The 12,473-nt window shown below is 38.5% G+C and overlaps 1 protein-coding gene across 2 annotated transcripts; it reads left to right on the forward strand.

The window, feature by feature from the left end:
- The first annotated feature begins 5,172 nt into the window (after positions 1 to 5,172).
- On the forward strand, positions 5,173 to 11,104 carry LOC116201795 (protein NRT1/ PTR FAMILY 6.2). Of its 2 annotated transcripts, XM_031533200.1 has the most exons (7): positions 5,178 to 5,424; positions 5,545 to 5,650; positions 8,352 to 8,569; positions 9,065 to 9,609; positions 9,708 to 10,060; positions 10,181 to 10,503; positions 10,651 to 11,104. In XM_031533200.1, exons 1-7 carry the CDS (start codon positions 5,422 to 5,424, stop codon positions 10,870 to 10,872), a joined length of 1,770 nt encoding a protein of 589 aa, XP_031389060.1. In that variant the 5' UTR covers positions 5,178 to 5,421; the 3' UTR covers positions 10,873 to 11,104. The 2 variants fall into 2 exon arrangements, with proteins under 2 accessions (XP_031389062.1, XP_031389060.1); XM_031533202.1 differs by lacking the exon at positions 8,352 to 8,569 and having other exon boundaries at positions 5,173 to 5,424.
- Positions 11,105 to 12,473: the final 1,369 nt, after the last annotated feature.

The following is a 12,473-nucleotide window of genomic DNA, read 5'->3' on the forward strand; positions in this document are numbered from 1 at the left end:
ATGTGTCATGGGACAACTTTAGGATTATTCCAACAAATTTGCCCAAGACTATCACTCACCGATCTATGTTTTTTTTTTTGGTTGAAATATACGGTCGGACCAGAGCACATTCTATCACGGACATGCAAAAAGTGTTCCTTCCTGCAGTAAAAGCGAAACCCTGTCCTTTAATTTACTCAGCATTTTGGGGTTATATAAATAGTAAGACAAGCACTTCAAGGGGGGGAAAGCAGCCCATACCTTGCAACAGTAAAAGATCAGAGCCTCTCTTTTTCTTGAGTTTTAATTATTAACCCCAAATAAAAGCAAAAAAATAAGAAAATTGTATATTATGTCTCTTTGTGTGTAGGGAGAGAGCTAGCCACTTATTTTCATTATGATAAGATTTGCAACTTGGAGAACAACATCCAGATAGGATAACCTATGATGATAACATATTGTTCTCTGGTTTTTAGAAGAGATAATTGTTTTATAAAAATATGATTATCTAAACGTTTCCATGATTTAGCTTCCGAGTACAAGTATATAAATATTATATAACCATTTCTAAAATTTAACTTGGTCCCAATGTCGGCACCCTGGGGATATCCTTCACTTCCTAAATCAAAATCACGAGCACGCCATTTGATGGGAAATTGAGTTTTTAAATATGAACTAATTTACTTTGTAGGAGTTCTGAATTTATTGAAAACACTTGATGATTCTTGAATAAAATTTGTCTCGACTAATAAATTGAGAATGTCCGTGATTTGACTGAAAAAAGAAAACACAAAATTGATCCATAACCCCAGAAATTTAACAAGTGGTTGTGTATGTGATTGATGTGATATCACATGTTAAGAGTCAAAAGGGGATTATATACGAATATGCTATTATTATAAGAACTCGCGAGCTCCATAAACTCTTCTTTTTCTTCCTCTGTTTCATATGAAATAATTCAATCTTAAGTAGTGGACTGGGGGGAGATCAGATGAACGATAATAATGAAGAGGTTCTGGGAAAAAATTGGCTGGAAGGGTATATTTGGCGGGGTCCACCCTCACCTCCTACTATGGAGTGGGAAGTACTGCACTATTACTCGCTTTTCCATGTTGCATGTTGCCCTAATGGCCGGTGGATTTGGATGGACCATAACCACCCATCCGTGGCCCCCGTCTGTTGGTACGTGCGCAGGTGCAAGTGATTACTCCTCCCCGGCACGTGCCAAATGAGAGGTGCACCACAGCTTAGGTGCTGGACCCTCGACTAAAATTTTACCGTACATTTACAGTGGCGATCGATCGACTGTGTTAGTTTTTGATGCGATTGTTTTAAAAGATCAATGCTAATGAGAAAAGATGCTGAATTTTTTTACATGCAACACAAATCGTGTGTCTTTGTACGGTGATAACAATGAACCTCCTGTTAAATATACCAAACCAATTTGCTGTCGAGTGTGAGTCCTACGTCTTACGAGCCCTGTGACCACACCACAAAATCCACTCGGGTCGGCCTGGAAAAGGATCACTAGCTAAATAACAAGTCACAGACTGGCAAAATTAAATTTTCCATTTGTAGTAAATCGTTTCTGTCTATGTGTTAAATGTATCTTTCAAGTTTTTTAACATTGATGTGTCGTTGTCCATGCTCCATATAGCTCAATGGAGACAGTCTACAAGCAAGTCTTAATTTGTGGAAACTAATGTACCATAGATGGCTGACTAGGGGAAGAATCTGAATATTTAGCCCCGGCAAATAATGGGTGAATATAGCCTCTTGAAATGAGTAACAAATCATTAAAATACATGTAAATGAAAATTTGGGACCATAGATTCGCACTTTCAAATATTCTAATTGGATGTTACTTATGTATAATGAATGAATAACATCCATTGAATGTTTAGATCAAGTTTTTCGAATTTCTACCAAGTCTAATTGCAAACTAATGACAGAAATAAATTAATTCACCTAAGAATTCAAGTGATCATCGGCCATCTGAGGATGGCACAATTGAAGTATGAACTAGATAACTTGGAAACTGCGACATGGGCAAGGATTAATAGTGTTCGTAACAACTATATACACTCGATGTGAGTTTTCTACACATCTATGAGTGACCATTAAAAAGTTAAGATCAGTTGTATACACACACACACACATACATGTATAATTCACGTGCAGGTCACATGCGTAGAGGCAACGGAGTAATAATGCAAGGGAAAAGCATGATTTGTACATGAACACACACACACACACACACACACAAAAGCTTTGATCTCAATGAAATGGTCAACTTTCCCTTGACCCTACTGAAGTATGTAGGGGGTGGTAGACACATCGATCGTTCTATGATGTGTCTGTGATAGTCAACGGATAGTATGCCGAATCTTCCCACATTATTGGTTTGAAAAATGTTGTTCCACTAACTTTGATCACTCTTAGCTTCATGAATATATTTTATTGATTTTTTCTGAACATCCCGTCGAATAATTGGGTGGGAACGAGTGATTTGATTAGATTAATTAATGAGACTTCAAAAGGTTCTTTAAATTATTTTCGAGTAGCACTCAATCGGCGATTTGGTATATATATGATTATGCATATTATATATTATAATATCCCTCATGGTTAACTTAATTTGTCTGAAAAACGCATATTATTACATTTTATAATCATGTTCTCAATTACTATCTAGAAACGGGAAAGACAAAAGGGCAAAAAATTGCAGTGATCAATCTCCGTTCTATGCCCTTTAGTAATTTCGATGCTGATTATGTGACCGATCAAATATAAGGTCGAGCTTAGCCCTATAATAATGTTATGGGTAGGCTTCAACTGCTTGGAGCAGAAAGCAGTTTGTCAATTAATCAATTTGCAAGCATGGCAAAAATAGGTTACCAAGTTTTCCTTTAATGATGGAAAAATTCGATGAAAAATTAATAGCAGCGCACGCTATTTGTCTCCCATGCTAGCCGGTCTAAATCCTCATTATTTAGAGGAAGAGGTGGTACAATGGCACAATGCGCCAATTCGAAATCAAGAGATCCTGTATTTAATTTTCATAAGTAAAACATTATGTGCCTATTTTTCTAGTTTTAATTCTTATTCTTATACTAGATTCATGAGCCTCCCTTATTGAAAAAAAAAATCATCATCATTCCTAACACCAACATATCTACATTAAATTGATTGACCGGGCCATTCATTAGCATGGTAATTTATGAATGGAGAATTTGTTACTCCTCTTGGTTTTGTTTCCGCTGTTTGAATTGACAACCCTTTTTACATGAAGTTACTATATATAGATAAGATTATGGCGGAGGTCGGATTGTTGTGATATATAATTTGTGAAAATCATTTGGACGAAGTGCGCGCGATTCCATTGGTCGTTTTTGTATGTGGGGATGGATCGAATCGATCACATTTTTGTATGGCGGCATAAACTATCGTTTTTTGTTTTGGTGGGGTAACAAAAGCACTAGCAAGGGTAGCTAGCAAATCAAATTAAACTGTGGTTCACAATCTTCATCACCGATCGAACCAATTTGCATCCTCGAAATAAAAAGGCAGCATATATGTTGTAAAATTCCCACTTGAGCCTACAAGATTTGAGCCCATCTGCAACCCAAAAGCTTAAGCTAATAGGTTACTGGACCCAAGCCTCATATAAACTTGTGGTTTCTTTCTTAATTTTTCGATGTGGGATAACGTATCTCAACACCCGCCCTCAAGTGGCAACGTGTGGTCCAACACGTGCCACGTGCCTTAAACATCCGCCCTTAACAATTGATCCGAGCCGGGCATCCTCTTCCGTGCTCGGGCAAGGGGGGACAAATACCAAACTAGCCTCGAGCTCCACACTGAGCCTAACTAGAGGTGCACCTTCAGCTACCTCGGAACTGGACTGGACCACTCTTGGACCTGATTAACATGAGACGCACTATTGGCTACCTCGAAATCGAATCTGGCGTGGTGTGAGACCACATGAGCTCGCGGAAGCATAACCCGCTATGATACCATGTAAAATTCCCACTTGGGCCTACACGGACTTGAGCCCATCTGCAACCCAAAAGCTTAAGCTAATAGGTTACTGGACCCAATTCTCGTATAGGCTTGTGGTTTCTTTCTCAATTTTTCGATGTGGGATAACGTATCTCAACATATGTGGAGGAGTTTTCGGATTCTATTTTTGGAATACTTATTGAAAAAAGTTCGGGTTAATTGGTCTATCATACATATAGTTAAAAATAAATATATGATACATGCAAGTAAATTATTTAAATATTTTTTTGAAAAAAGTTCGGGTTAATTGATCTATGATACATATAGTTAAAAATAAATATATGATACATGCAAATAAATTATTTAAATATTTTCAAGTAAATTACTTAATCTCAAGTAATTTACTTGTCTTTTACATAATTTACTTGAGTTATAAGTAATTTACATGAATTTTTTCAAGTAAATCCTTTTATGTACCATACATGCACTTTGGGTGTATGTATCATAGAATTTTCAAGAAAGTTCCTTTTGATAAAAAAAAAGAATCAATTACCCAAAGAAATTGAATCAATTCTCTTTTTCCTTGGATCATGTGCATGTGCTCCCCTTCTGAGGAGGAGAAATAGCCGTGTTTTCCCTTTAATTTCTTAACTTGATTGAATAGAAAACCATGCATAAAGTCTCACGAAAGAACAAAGCCATTTTTACATGTATCTTTTTCTATATTTTTTAATGAAAATAAGAGGAAACCGTGAAGGTTCTTCCAAATTCATTTGACAAATAAGAATAATAGTCGGATATATTTTCATCGTTGAATAAAAAGGCGATATGATGCAGAAGAGCCAATAAAAATGCTACACCCTTGTACGCATATGTATGTCATATTGCATGTTCAAGATTCCCTATATAGCTTGTTATCACCTCCCAATCAATATCACCTTTGAAATGTTCTTTTAAAAAATTCAAATTGCCCCTCAAATATTTCTAACTAAATGGGAAAAAAAAAACAAAGAAACCAAAACCTTAATTTAATTTTTGCCCCCTAGAAACTTCCCAAGTTCCCCTCCAAAAAGTTGATAAGCCTAATCTCTCTACTACCTTTTTTGAGGAGCTACCATGGAATGAGAGAGTAGAAAGAGAGAGAGAGAGAGAGAGATAGAGAGAGAGTAGAGAGAGAGAGAGAGAGAGAGAGAGAGAGAGAGAGAGAGAGAGATGTCTCAATTTCATAGTGGAAGGGTCACTTTACGTTGAGTGAATTAATTAAAGAGTAGGGGAGTCATGAAAGAGAGATCCTCTCTCTCGACCTCTGCCTATAAAAGGATAAGCTCCCATGTCCCCAATGAGTTGTGAGTTTCGGGAAATACACACACATAACTTCTTCAAATCAACACAACCATCATCATCATAAGGAGCTATAGCAGCTAGCTGGTCTTCCCTTCAATGGTCATTGTTGTTTTCTCTCTAGCTAGCTTCTCTCTCTCGCTACGTACTTGAATTGAGTAATAAGACGGTACAGTATATGATTTTCATGACAATGATTGGTTTGTGGATATGATTCCTCAGACATCGGAGAAGATGAGTTGGGCGGTGGCGGATGCTGTGGACTACAAAGGGTTCCCTGCTGATAAGGCCAGAACTGGGGGTTGGGTTCCTGCTGCTCTCATTCTTGGTCTGCCCTCTACATCTCATTATTCAACATATATATTTTATAGCGTGCATTAATCTTCTTCTGCTTTCGCTTATATTGGATGTTTAATTTTCATAGCCATACATGACTCATTTCCATCCGGACCAATGCATGCTTGCTCAAGCTCAGTTTGTGCAAGCAGTTGCCATATATATATATATTCACTCGTGCAGAACCAATATATATACCAATACCATCCCAAATATGCGTTTCATGGTTTGGTCCCGTATCTTGGCTTACATGTCTAATTATTATTTCATATTATAGCTGCCTTATGATGTGATGCGTGGGAGACTTCCAAGAGAGCATATATATGTTCATCTATTAATCACGAGCATATATAAGTCGGTGCAAACTTGGTTTCCATTTTAGGACAGATACCATGAGGTTGCTGAGCTTGACTGATGCTATGTTACTAAGCTAACCATATCGCACATATGCATGGGGTTCCGTTTATTATATGCAACAATAAGTTGGGAAAGAATAGATTAATTAGAAGTCAACAAAGTAATTACCCACTTGAATTCCTCTCGGCTAGCAACACTCTCTTCTCTAATTTAGTGATTAATTCATAGAAGACAGATTATGGGGCAGTTTGGCCAATCCAGCATCGATACGTGCCAACTTCTACATCCTTAGTGGATGAAAGGATTCTTGTTTTCAATCAGTCAAATGATGAGTCTAATACGGTTTTTTGGCCAGATCGATGTGTCTAATATGATTCACCCCTTCTGATTCATAAGCTGTCGCCTCCAGTCTTCAAAGCTGTGAAAAGGCCATTAGGGGGTGGGTCTCATTGCTCTTAAGTCCATATACTTGGTAAAGGGATGATAAAAGTCACGTCATTTTCTACTTCTTCCATTTCTTCTTTTCCCATCTTCTCTTATTTTTGTTTTCTCCTAAAAAATTCTTTCTTGGTGATGGGATCAGAGGGATAAGGCAAATATTCTTCCCATGCTAGAGTCGGGAATATCAAGTTATCATCGAATCATGCGAATTTATCTTATCCAGTATGTTCGAATCCATGGGGAATTTATTCGAAAAGGAAGAACAGTGATAGCATGTATATATATATATATATATGTATATATCCTCCTTGCTTGATAATTAAGTACCTGGCTTAGCACATCCTTGATTTTCGTTGGTTTTCGGTTCTTTTTTTAGCTTCTTAATTAGTTGAACGGCATTATTCCTAAATCTTGTTGCTTTAAGAGATGAATGAATATTTCGGGAGATATGCAAATCTCACTGTTTTGTCTCATGCACGTACAAAACCTTTTGTGCCAGCCTCTCTTTTGCTGGGCTTCGAGGCCATGTGGCTAAACAATGGGATTTTTGGACATTTCCCAACTTTAGTTTCCCCTCACAGAAAGAATTTGGAGTGGGGGCCATATTCTTCAGTATCTATATATATATGTGTGTGTATAATTTTCATGGATGTCATGTGAGGAGTAATTCTATGAACATATTCTAACTATTTCAAAAAATGAAAAATCGGATCGCAATTTCATAGTATATGAAAACTTTGACTTTATATAATATCATATTATTCGATGAGATCATGATATACTCTATATGGTTAACTTGATTATCCCGTCAAGTCTAGTTTTCCTTTAGTAGTGTTAAAATGCAAGTTAGATATTATGATATTATGATGTGTTCCCTGTTTACCGATTCTCACTGCATACTATATATATATGTTCCGTAGCAATGGAAAGCTGTAGCTCAAGATACCTGCAAAGCTAGCTTCAGTTCACTTTCAACCTTTGTTTTCTTACTTTTTCTGGTTCCACTTTTCCGTGTGAGACATTATTTTCCTTAGTGCTTTCCTCGATAATTGATTCGTGTTTCTCTATAACAGAACAATTTCGGACAGTATAGCATGATATTTTAAAAATTTTCACCACACAATACATATCGGATTAATTTCGTCTTTCAGCACAAAATTTTGAAATTCTTTTACCATATAGCAAAAAAATTGACAAAAAACTAACCTCGTACTGTGTGGTGAAAAAATTTCAAAATTTCATGTTATATGGTGAAATTATTATTTATTGTGCTATGTTATGAAAAAATTTAAAATATTGTGCTTAATGATGAAACTAATACGAAATGTGTTATGTGGTGAAAATTTTTAAAATATCGTATTATAAGGTGAATTTAAGCCATTTTAGAATGACATTTCCATGGGCAAGCTGCGTGGCAATAAAACCGTCCCAGCTAGCACCGCAATACGACTTTAATAATTAGTAGTTATATTTAGTTGAATTGGTAGTTGACAATCAGTTAATAATTTCTCTCTTTTATTGTGGACGTCAGCTCTTCATCATAAAAGATTCCTCCATATATATACTCGTAAGATATTACATAGATAAAAATAAGTTTTTTGTGAGAATAAAATGTGTATGTGCAAACACTGTTGCCCGTATATATAAAGGAATCTCCAGGAATTAATGATGCCTCCATTATGGAACTTATTCTATATGATAAGAACAACGACATATAAGTTGGGATTTACGGCTTTCGACTAACGTCATATATGATATTTAAGAATGTTCCGACTGATAGATCAATTCATGCCTCGATAGTCAATGCCCAATGAAATATGTTACGTGCTCGTCATAGTATATAGTCATCAGATTAATTTACCTGGTTAGTTCATTTTTGGTTCATTATCTCCCAGGGATTGAGATATGCGAGAGGCTGTCAACGATGGGAATAGCAGTGAACCTGGTGACATACTTGATCGGGACGATGCACCTTCCTAGTGCAACGTCCGCAAATATTGTCACTGATTTCATGGGCACCTCGTTTTTGCTTTGCTTGCTCGGTGGTTTCCTCGCTGACTCTTTTCTCGGCCGGTATAAGACCATCGCTATTTTTTCCCTAATCCAAACTTTGGTGAGTCTCTCCGCTCGTAATTATTGCTTAATTAAGTAGACCCTAGACCTATGAAAAGAGGATGAACCGCAGTTACTCGTACCTTCACCTTATAACCAAGAAATTTTAGGTTCGATACTCAATAGGACTAATTTTATTTCATTATACTAGACCTATGGGCCTTCTTTGTGACAAAAAAAGTAGACCCTAGACATACAGTTACTTGAAACATTTTTTTCTTTTTTTCGGCCATCAACTTGAAACATTTGTTTCAACAAAATAATTAAGGAAATCATGAAAGGTTAAATGAGTACCTTATAGATTGCACACGTGGTTATAAGGTCTGCTAAAGTTCAATTTACAACAATATAAATAGCTGCACCAGTTGATATAAGTTCATGTGCGTTCAATTTAAATGCAAGACTATATTTGTGTGTTTAATGATTTTCGCCAAAGTAATTGTTTGTCTTATGAAATGATATATCAAAGTTGGTGACATGATATTCTACTTTGTAGGGGACGGGCATGTTAGCAGTATCAACCAAACTGCCACAGCTCCGACCACCACCATGCCGACCTCACCAAACATCATGTCACCAAGCAACCGGCTTACAGATGGGGATCCTCTATCTGTCCCTCTACCTCATCGCCCTTGGGACTGGTGGGCTTAAGTCGAGCGTCTCCGGGTTTGGGACCGATCAGTTTGATGGGAATGACCCAAAGGAGAAGGCCCAGATGGCCTATTTCTTCAACCGGTTTTTTTTCTTCATCAGCACCGGAACTCTGTTGGCAGTCACAGTGCTAGTGTATATTCAGGACGAGGTAGGCAGGAGCTGGGCCTATGGGATCTGCTCAGTCTCCATGTTCAGCGCAATTTTGATCTTCCTCTCGGGGACAAAGAGGTATAGGTACAAGAAGAGCGTGGGGAGCCCCATAGTTCACATCTTTCAGGTCCTTGTGGCTTCCTTCAAGAAGAGGAACGTCGAGTTCCCATCGAGCATAGGGTACTTGTATGAAGATGCCCCTGAGTCCTCAAGGATTCTGCATACTGATCAGTTCCGGTACGTTCCTCCTGTCTTCCATCAACTACCGCACCTAGCTGGCTACTCTTGTTCACACTTTAGATTTTGGTGTCATACGAATAAATTGTACTATACAGGTGCTTGGACCGCGCTGCAGTCGTGGTGGAGGGGGATTTCCCAGGAGCCAATGGTGCTGCCGTCTCAATGCCACCAAACCCCTGGAGGCTAAGTTCTGTGACGAGAGTTGAGGAAGTGAAAATGATGGTGAAACTATTGCCTATTTGGGCCACGACCATTATATTCTGGACGACCTATGCGCAAATGATAACATTCTCGGTCGAGCAGGCCTCCACCATGGAGAGGACCATTGGAGGCTTCATGATCCCGGCTGGGTCGCTGACCGTCTTTTTTGTTGCCGCCATCTTGATCTCATTAGGCGTATACGACAGAGTCATTATGCCCTTCTGGAAGAAATGGAAGGGGAAGCCAGGTAGAACTACTACATATAAAAATATTTAGAGATATATATATATATATACACATACATCTATCTACATGGCATACACATCAATGATAACTAATAATACAATTCTCACGTGTCATCGCGCAGGTTTCACCAACCTGCAGAGAATTGCCTTAGGGCTGGTCCTTTCTACTTTTGGAATGGCAGCCTCTGCCTTGATCGAGCGAAAGCGGCTCTCGGTTGCTAAAGCCGCAGGCCCAACAACCCCAACCCTTCCAGTGAGTGTATTCTACTTGATCCCGCAGTTCTTCCTGGTTGGTGCCGGCGAGGCCTTCATATACACTGGCCAGCTCGACTTCTTCATAACCCAATCCCCGAAGGGCATGAAGACGATGAGCACTGGCCTGTTCCTCACGACTCTCTCCCTTGGTTTCTTCATCAGCAGCTTCCTCGTCTCCATCGTGAAGCGGGTAATATATAAAACTGCTGGAATTCGAATGCGTATTGCGCTAGCTCTACATTTATATTGAATTTGATTCACAAGATATATACTCTATCATCATGCATATTGTATTGACATGTTTTGGTAATACGGATTGATCGCTATATATATGCAGGTCACGAGAACTAGAGGACGGCAGGGGTGGCTTGCTGACAACATTAACTTCGGGCGGCTCGATCTCTTCTACGGCCTTTTGGCTATCCTAAGCCTGATAAACTTTGTGGCCTACCTCGTTTGTGCAGTTTGGTACAAGCCACAGGTCAACCTCAAACCGGTGGTAGAGATGGAGAATAATAAAATGGGCAATGGGTCCATGCAGGCGGAGGAGAGGGTCTGATCGGTTGTATAAAAAGTAACTACGGTTTCAATCGCCATACCATATATGAGGGCTCACGTATAGATGTTTTGTAATTTATCCAAGTAAATTAATTTGGGTTGCATTTTGGGTTTGGGCTTTTCATTTCTTCTTCCCCTCCTCTTGTATTTTCGATTATGGGTTGCCATGTCCAATGCATATATGTTCCGTGTTTGTGTGCCAAGTTCATGAATTAAAGTTAACTTTTGTTCCAGCAAAGTGTTGATTAAATGGTAAGCAATTTCAATCCATAAAATGGAGAACGCAAATTTAAATACTCTTAGAAAACACACTTATTGAGAGGATGAATAACTTTTAATACTCAATTTTTTGGAACTACGAAGGTATTATTTCTGATAATTTTTTACCCAAAAAAATGTTGACTTTTGCCTTCAACATATTCCCTCAATGAAATTTCACATGCACTTTCACAATTTGCTAATTTGGTAAATCGTCTAAACTTTTTCCTTTCCCCCTTTTGGATGAGTATGTCTCTATTACTACCGAAAAAAAGTATACGTGTCTCTATTGATTGATCAAATTCTATATACAATGAGCAAACCCCAACAACTAACCCAAAGAATCAATCCCTCAAATAGAAATTCTCATCACAAGCAATATATGTCTATCACTCTAAAGCTAGAGAACCCAAAACAATAGCTAAACACCCAGTGTTTTAGTAATGACAGAACCAAATATAATTAATTTACATAAGTAGTTAGGCAAAGAAATGATTCTTCACCTTACTCCCCGTAGAATTTGTTGTAGCGGGTACTGGAATCGTAGTAGAATTTTTCTGGAAGATCCTTGAATTCCATTTTTCCCAGAACGAGTGAATGTAGAAATTCCATATATAAAAGTGTCGAAATATAACGGCATCTAGCTTCCTCCCTTTGATTGCAGAAACCCAAATTAATCCGGAGTTGCGATCTAATACAGTTCTACTAACTCCTGCTCTCTACTCAGAGTTCTCGACCAAAGGGCTTTAGTAACAGAAAGAGAGGAATAAATTTGGTCTGTCGTCTAGATCTCTCGCCTGCAAAAACTCACAAAGTGCAGTAGAGAGCTGAGGACCTCCAGTTTGTAGGCCTTGTTTTCGCATTTAGCTAGTCCAGTACAGTAAAGCAAGCCAACAGATAAAAGAGACCTTCGGATCATTGCCCGGACACCACAAAACTCGACGCCATGAAACCCGAGCAATCCTAGGCCTCATATTGTTCCAAGCACTAGCTGTGGTGAGCACCCCTAACTAATTTTGCTTGGCCGCCGCCACTATTTATCGAGTCATGCATGAGAAGCAGAGGTTCTATAGGCCAACACCATTCAGCACCTTTCAGGATACGAGTCACTGCATCATCAATTCTTGCAATACGAAATTAAGCAATTGATTAGTCCTCTCTCACAATAATCGAAAAGAGGTCCAATGGGTAGTTAACCCGGGGATCGTGCCGGAAAGAGTGTATCGTGCACCATAGCCTACAACAACACCTGTTACACCTCCCTTGTTTTCTTGGACTGTTCACTTGTTCAGCGCGTCTCACTTTCGTAGCAGTGTCTAAACTGGACACAATTTTTACATTACT

The sequence above is a fragment of the Punica granatum genome, chromosome 3 (assembly GCF_007655135.1).
Source record: "Punica granatum isolate Tunisia-2019 chromosome 3, ASM765513v2, whole genome shotgun sequence".
NCBI lineage: Eukaryota > Viridiplantae > Streptophyta > Magnoliopsida > Myrtales > Lythraceae > Punica > Punica granatum.

Coding starts and splice junctions, on each gene's coding strand:
- LOC116201795 (XM_031533200.1), top strand. Junction 8,570..9,064: donor TTTCCCTAATCCAAACTTTG/GTGAGTCTCTCC, acceptor TCTACTTTGTAG/GGGACGGGCATGTTAGCAGT. Junction 9,610..9,707: donor CTGCATACTGATCAGTTCCG/GTACGTTCCTCC, acceptor TGTACTATACAG/GTGCTTGGACCGCGCTGCAG.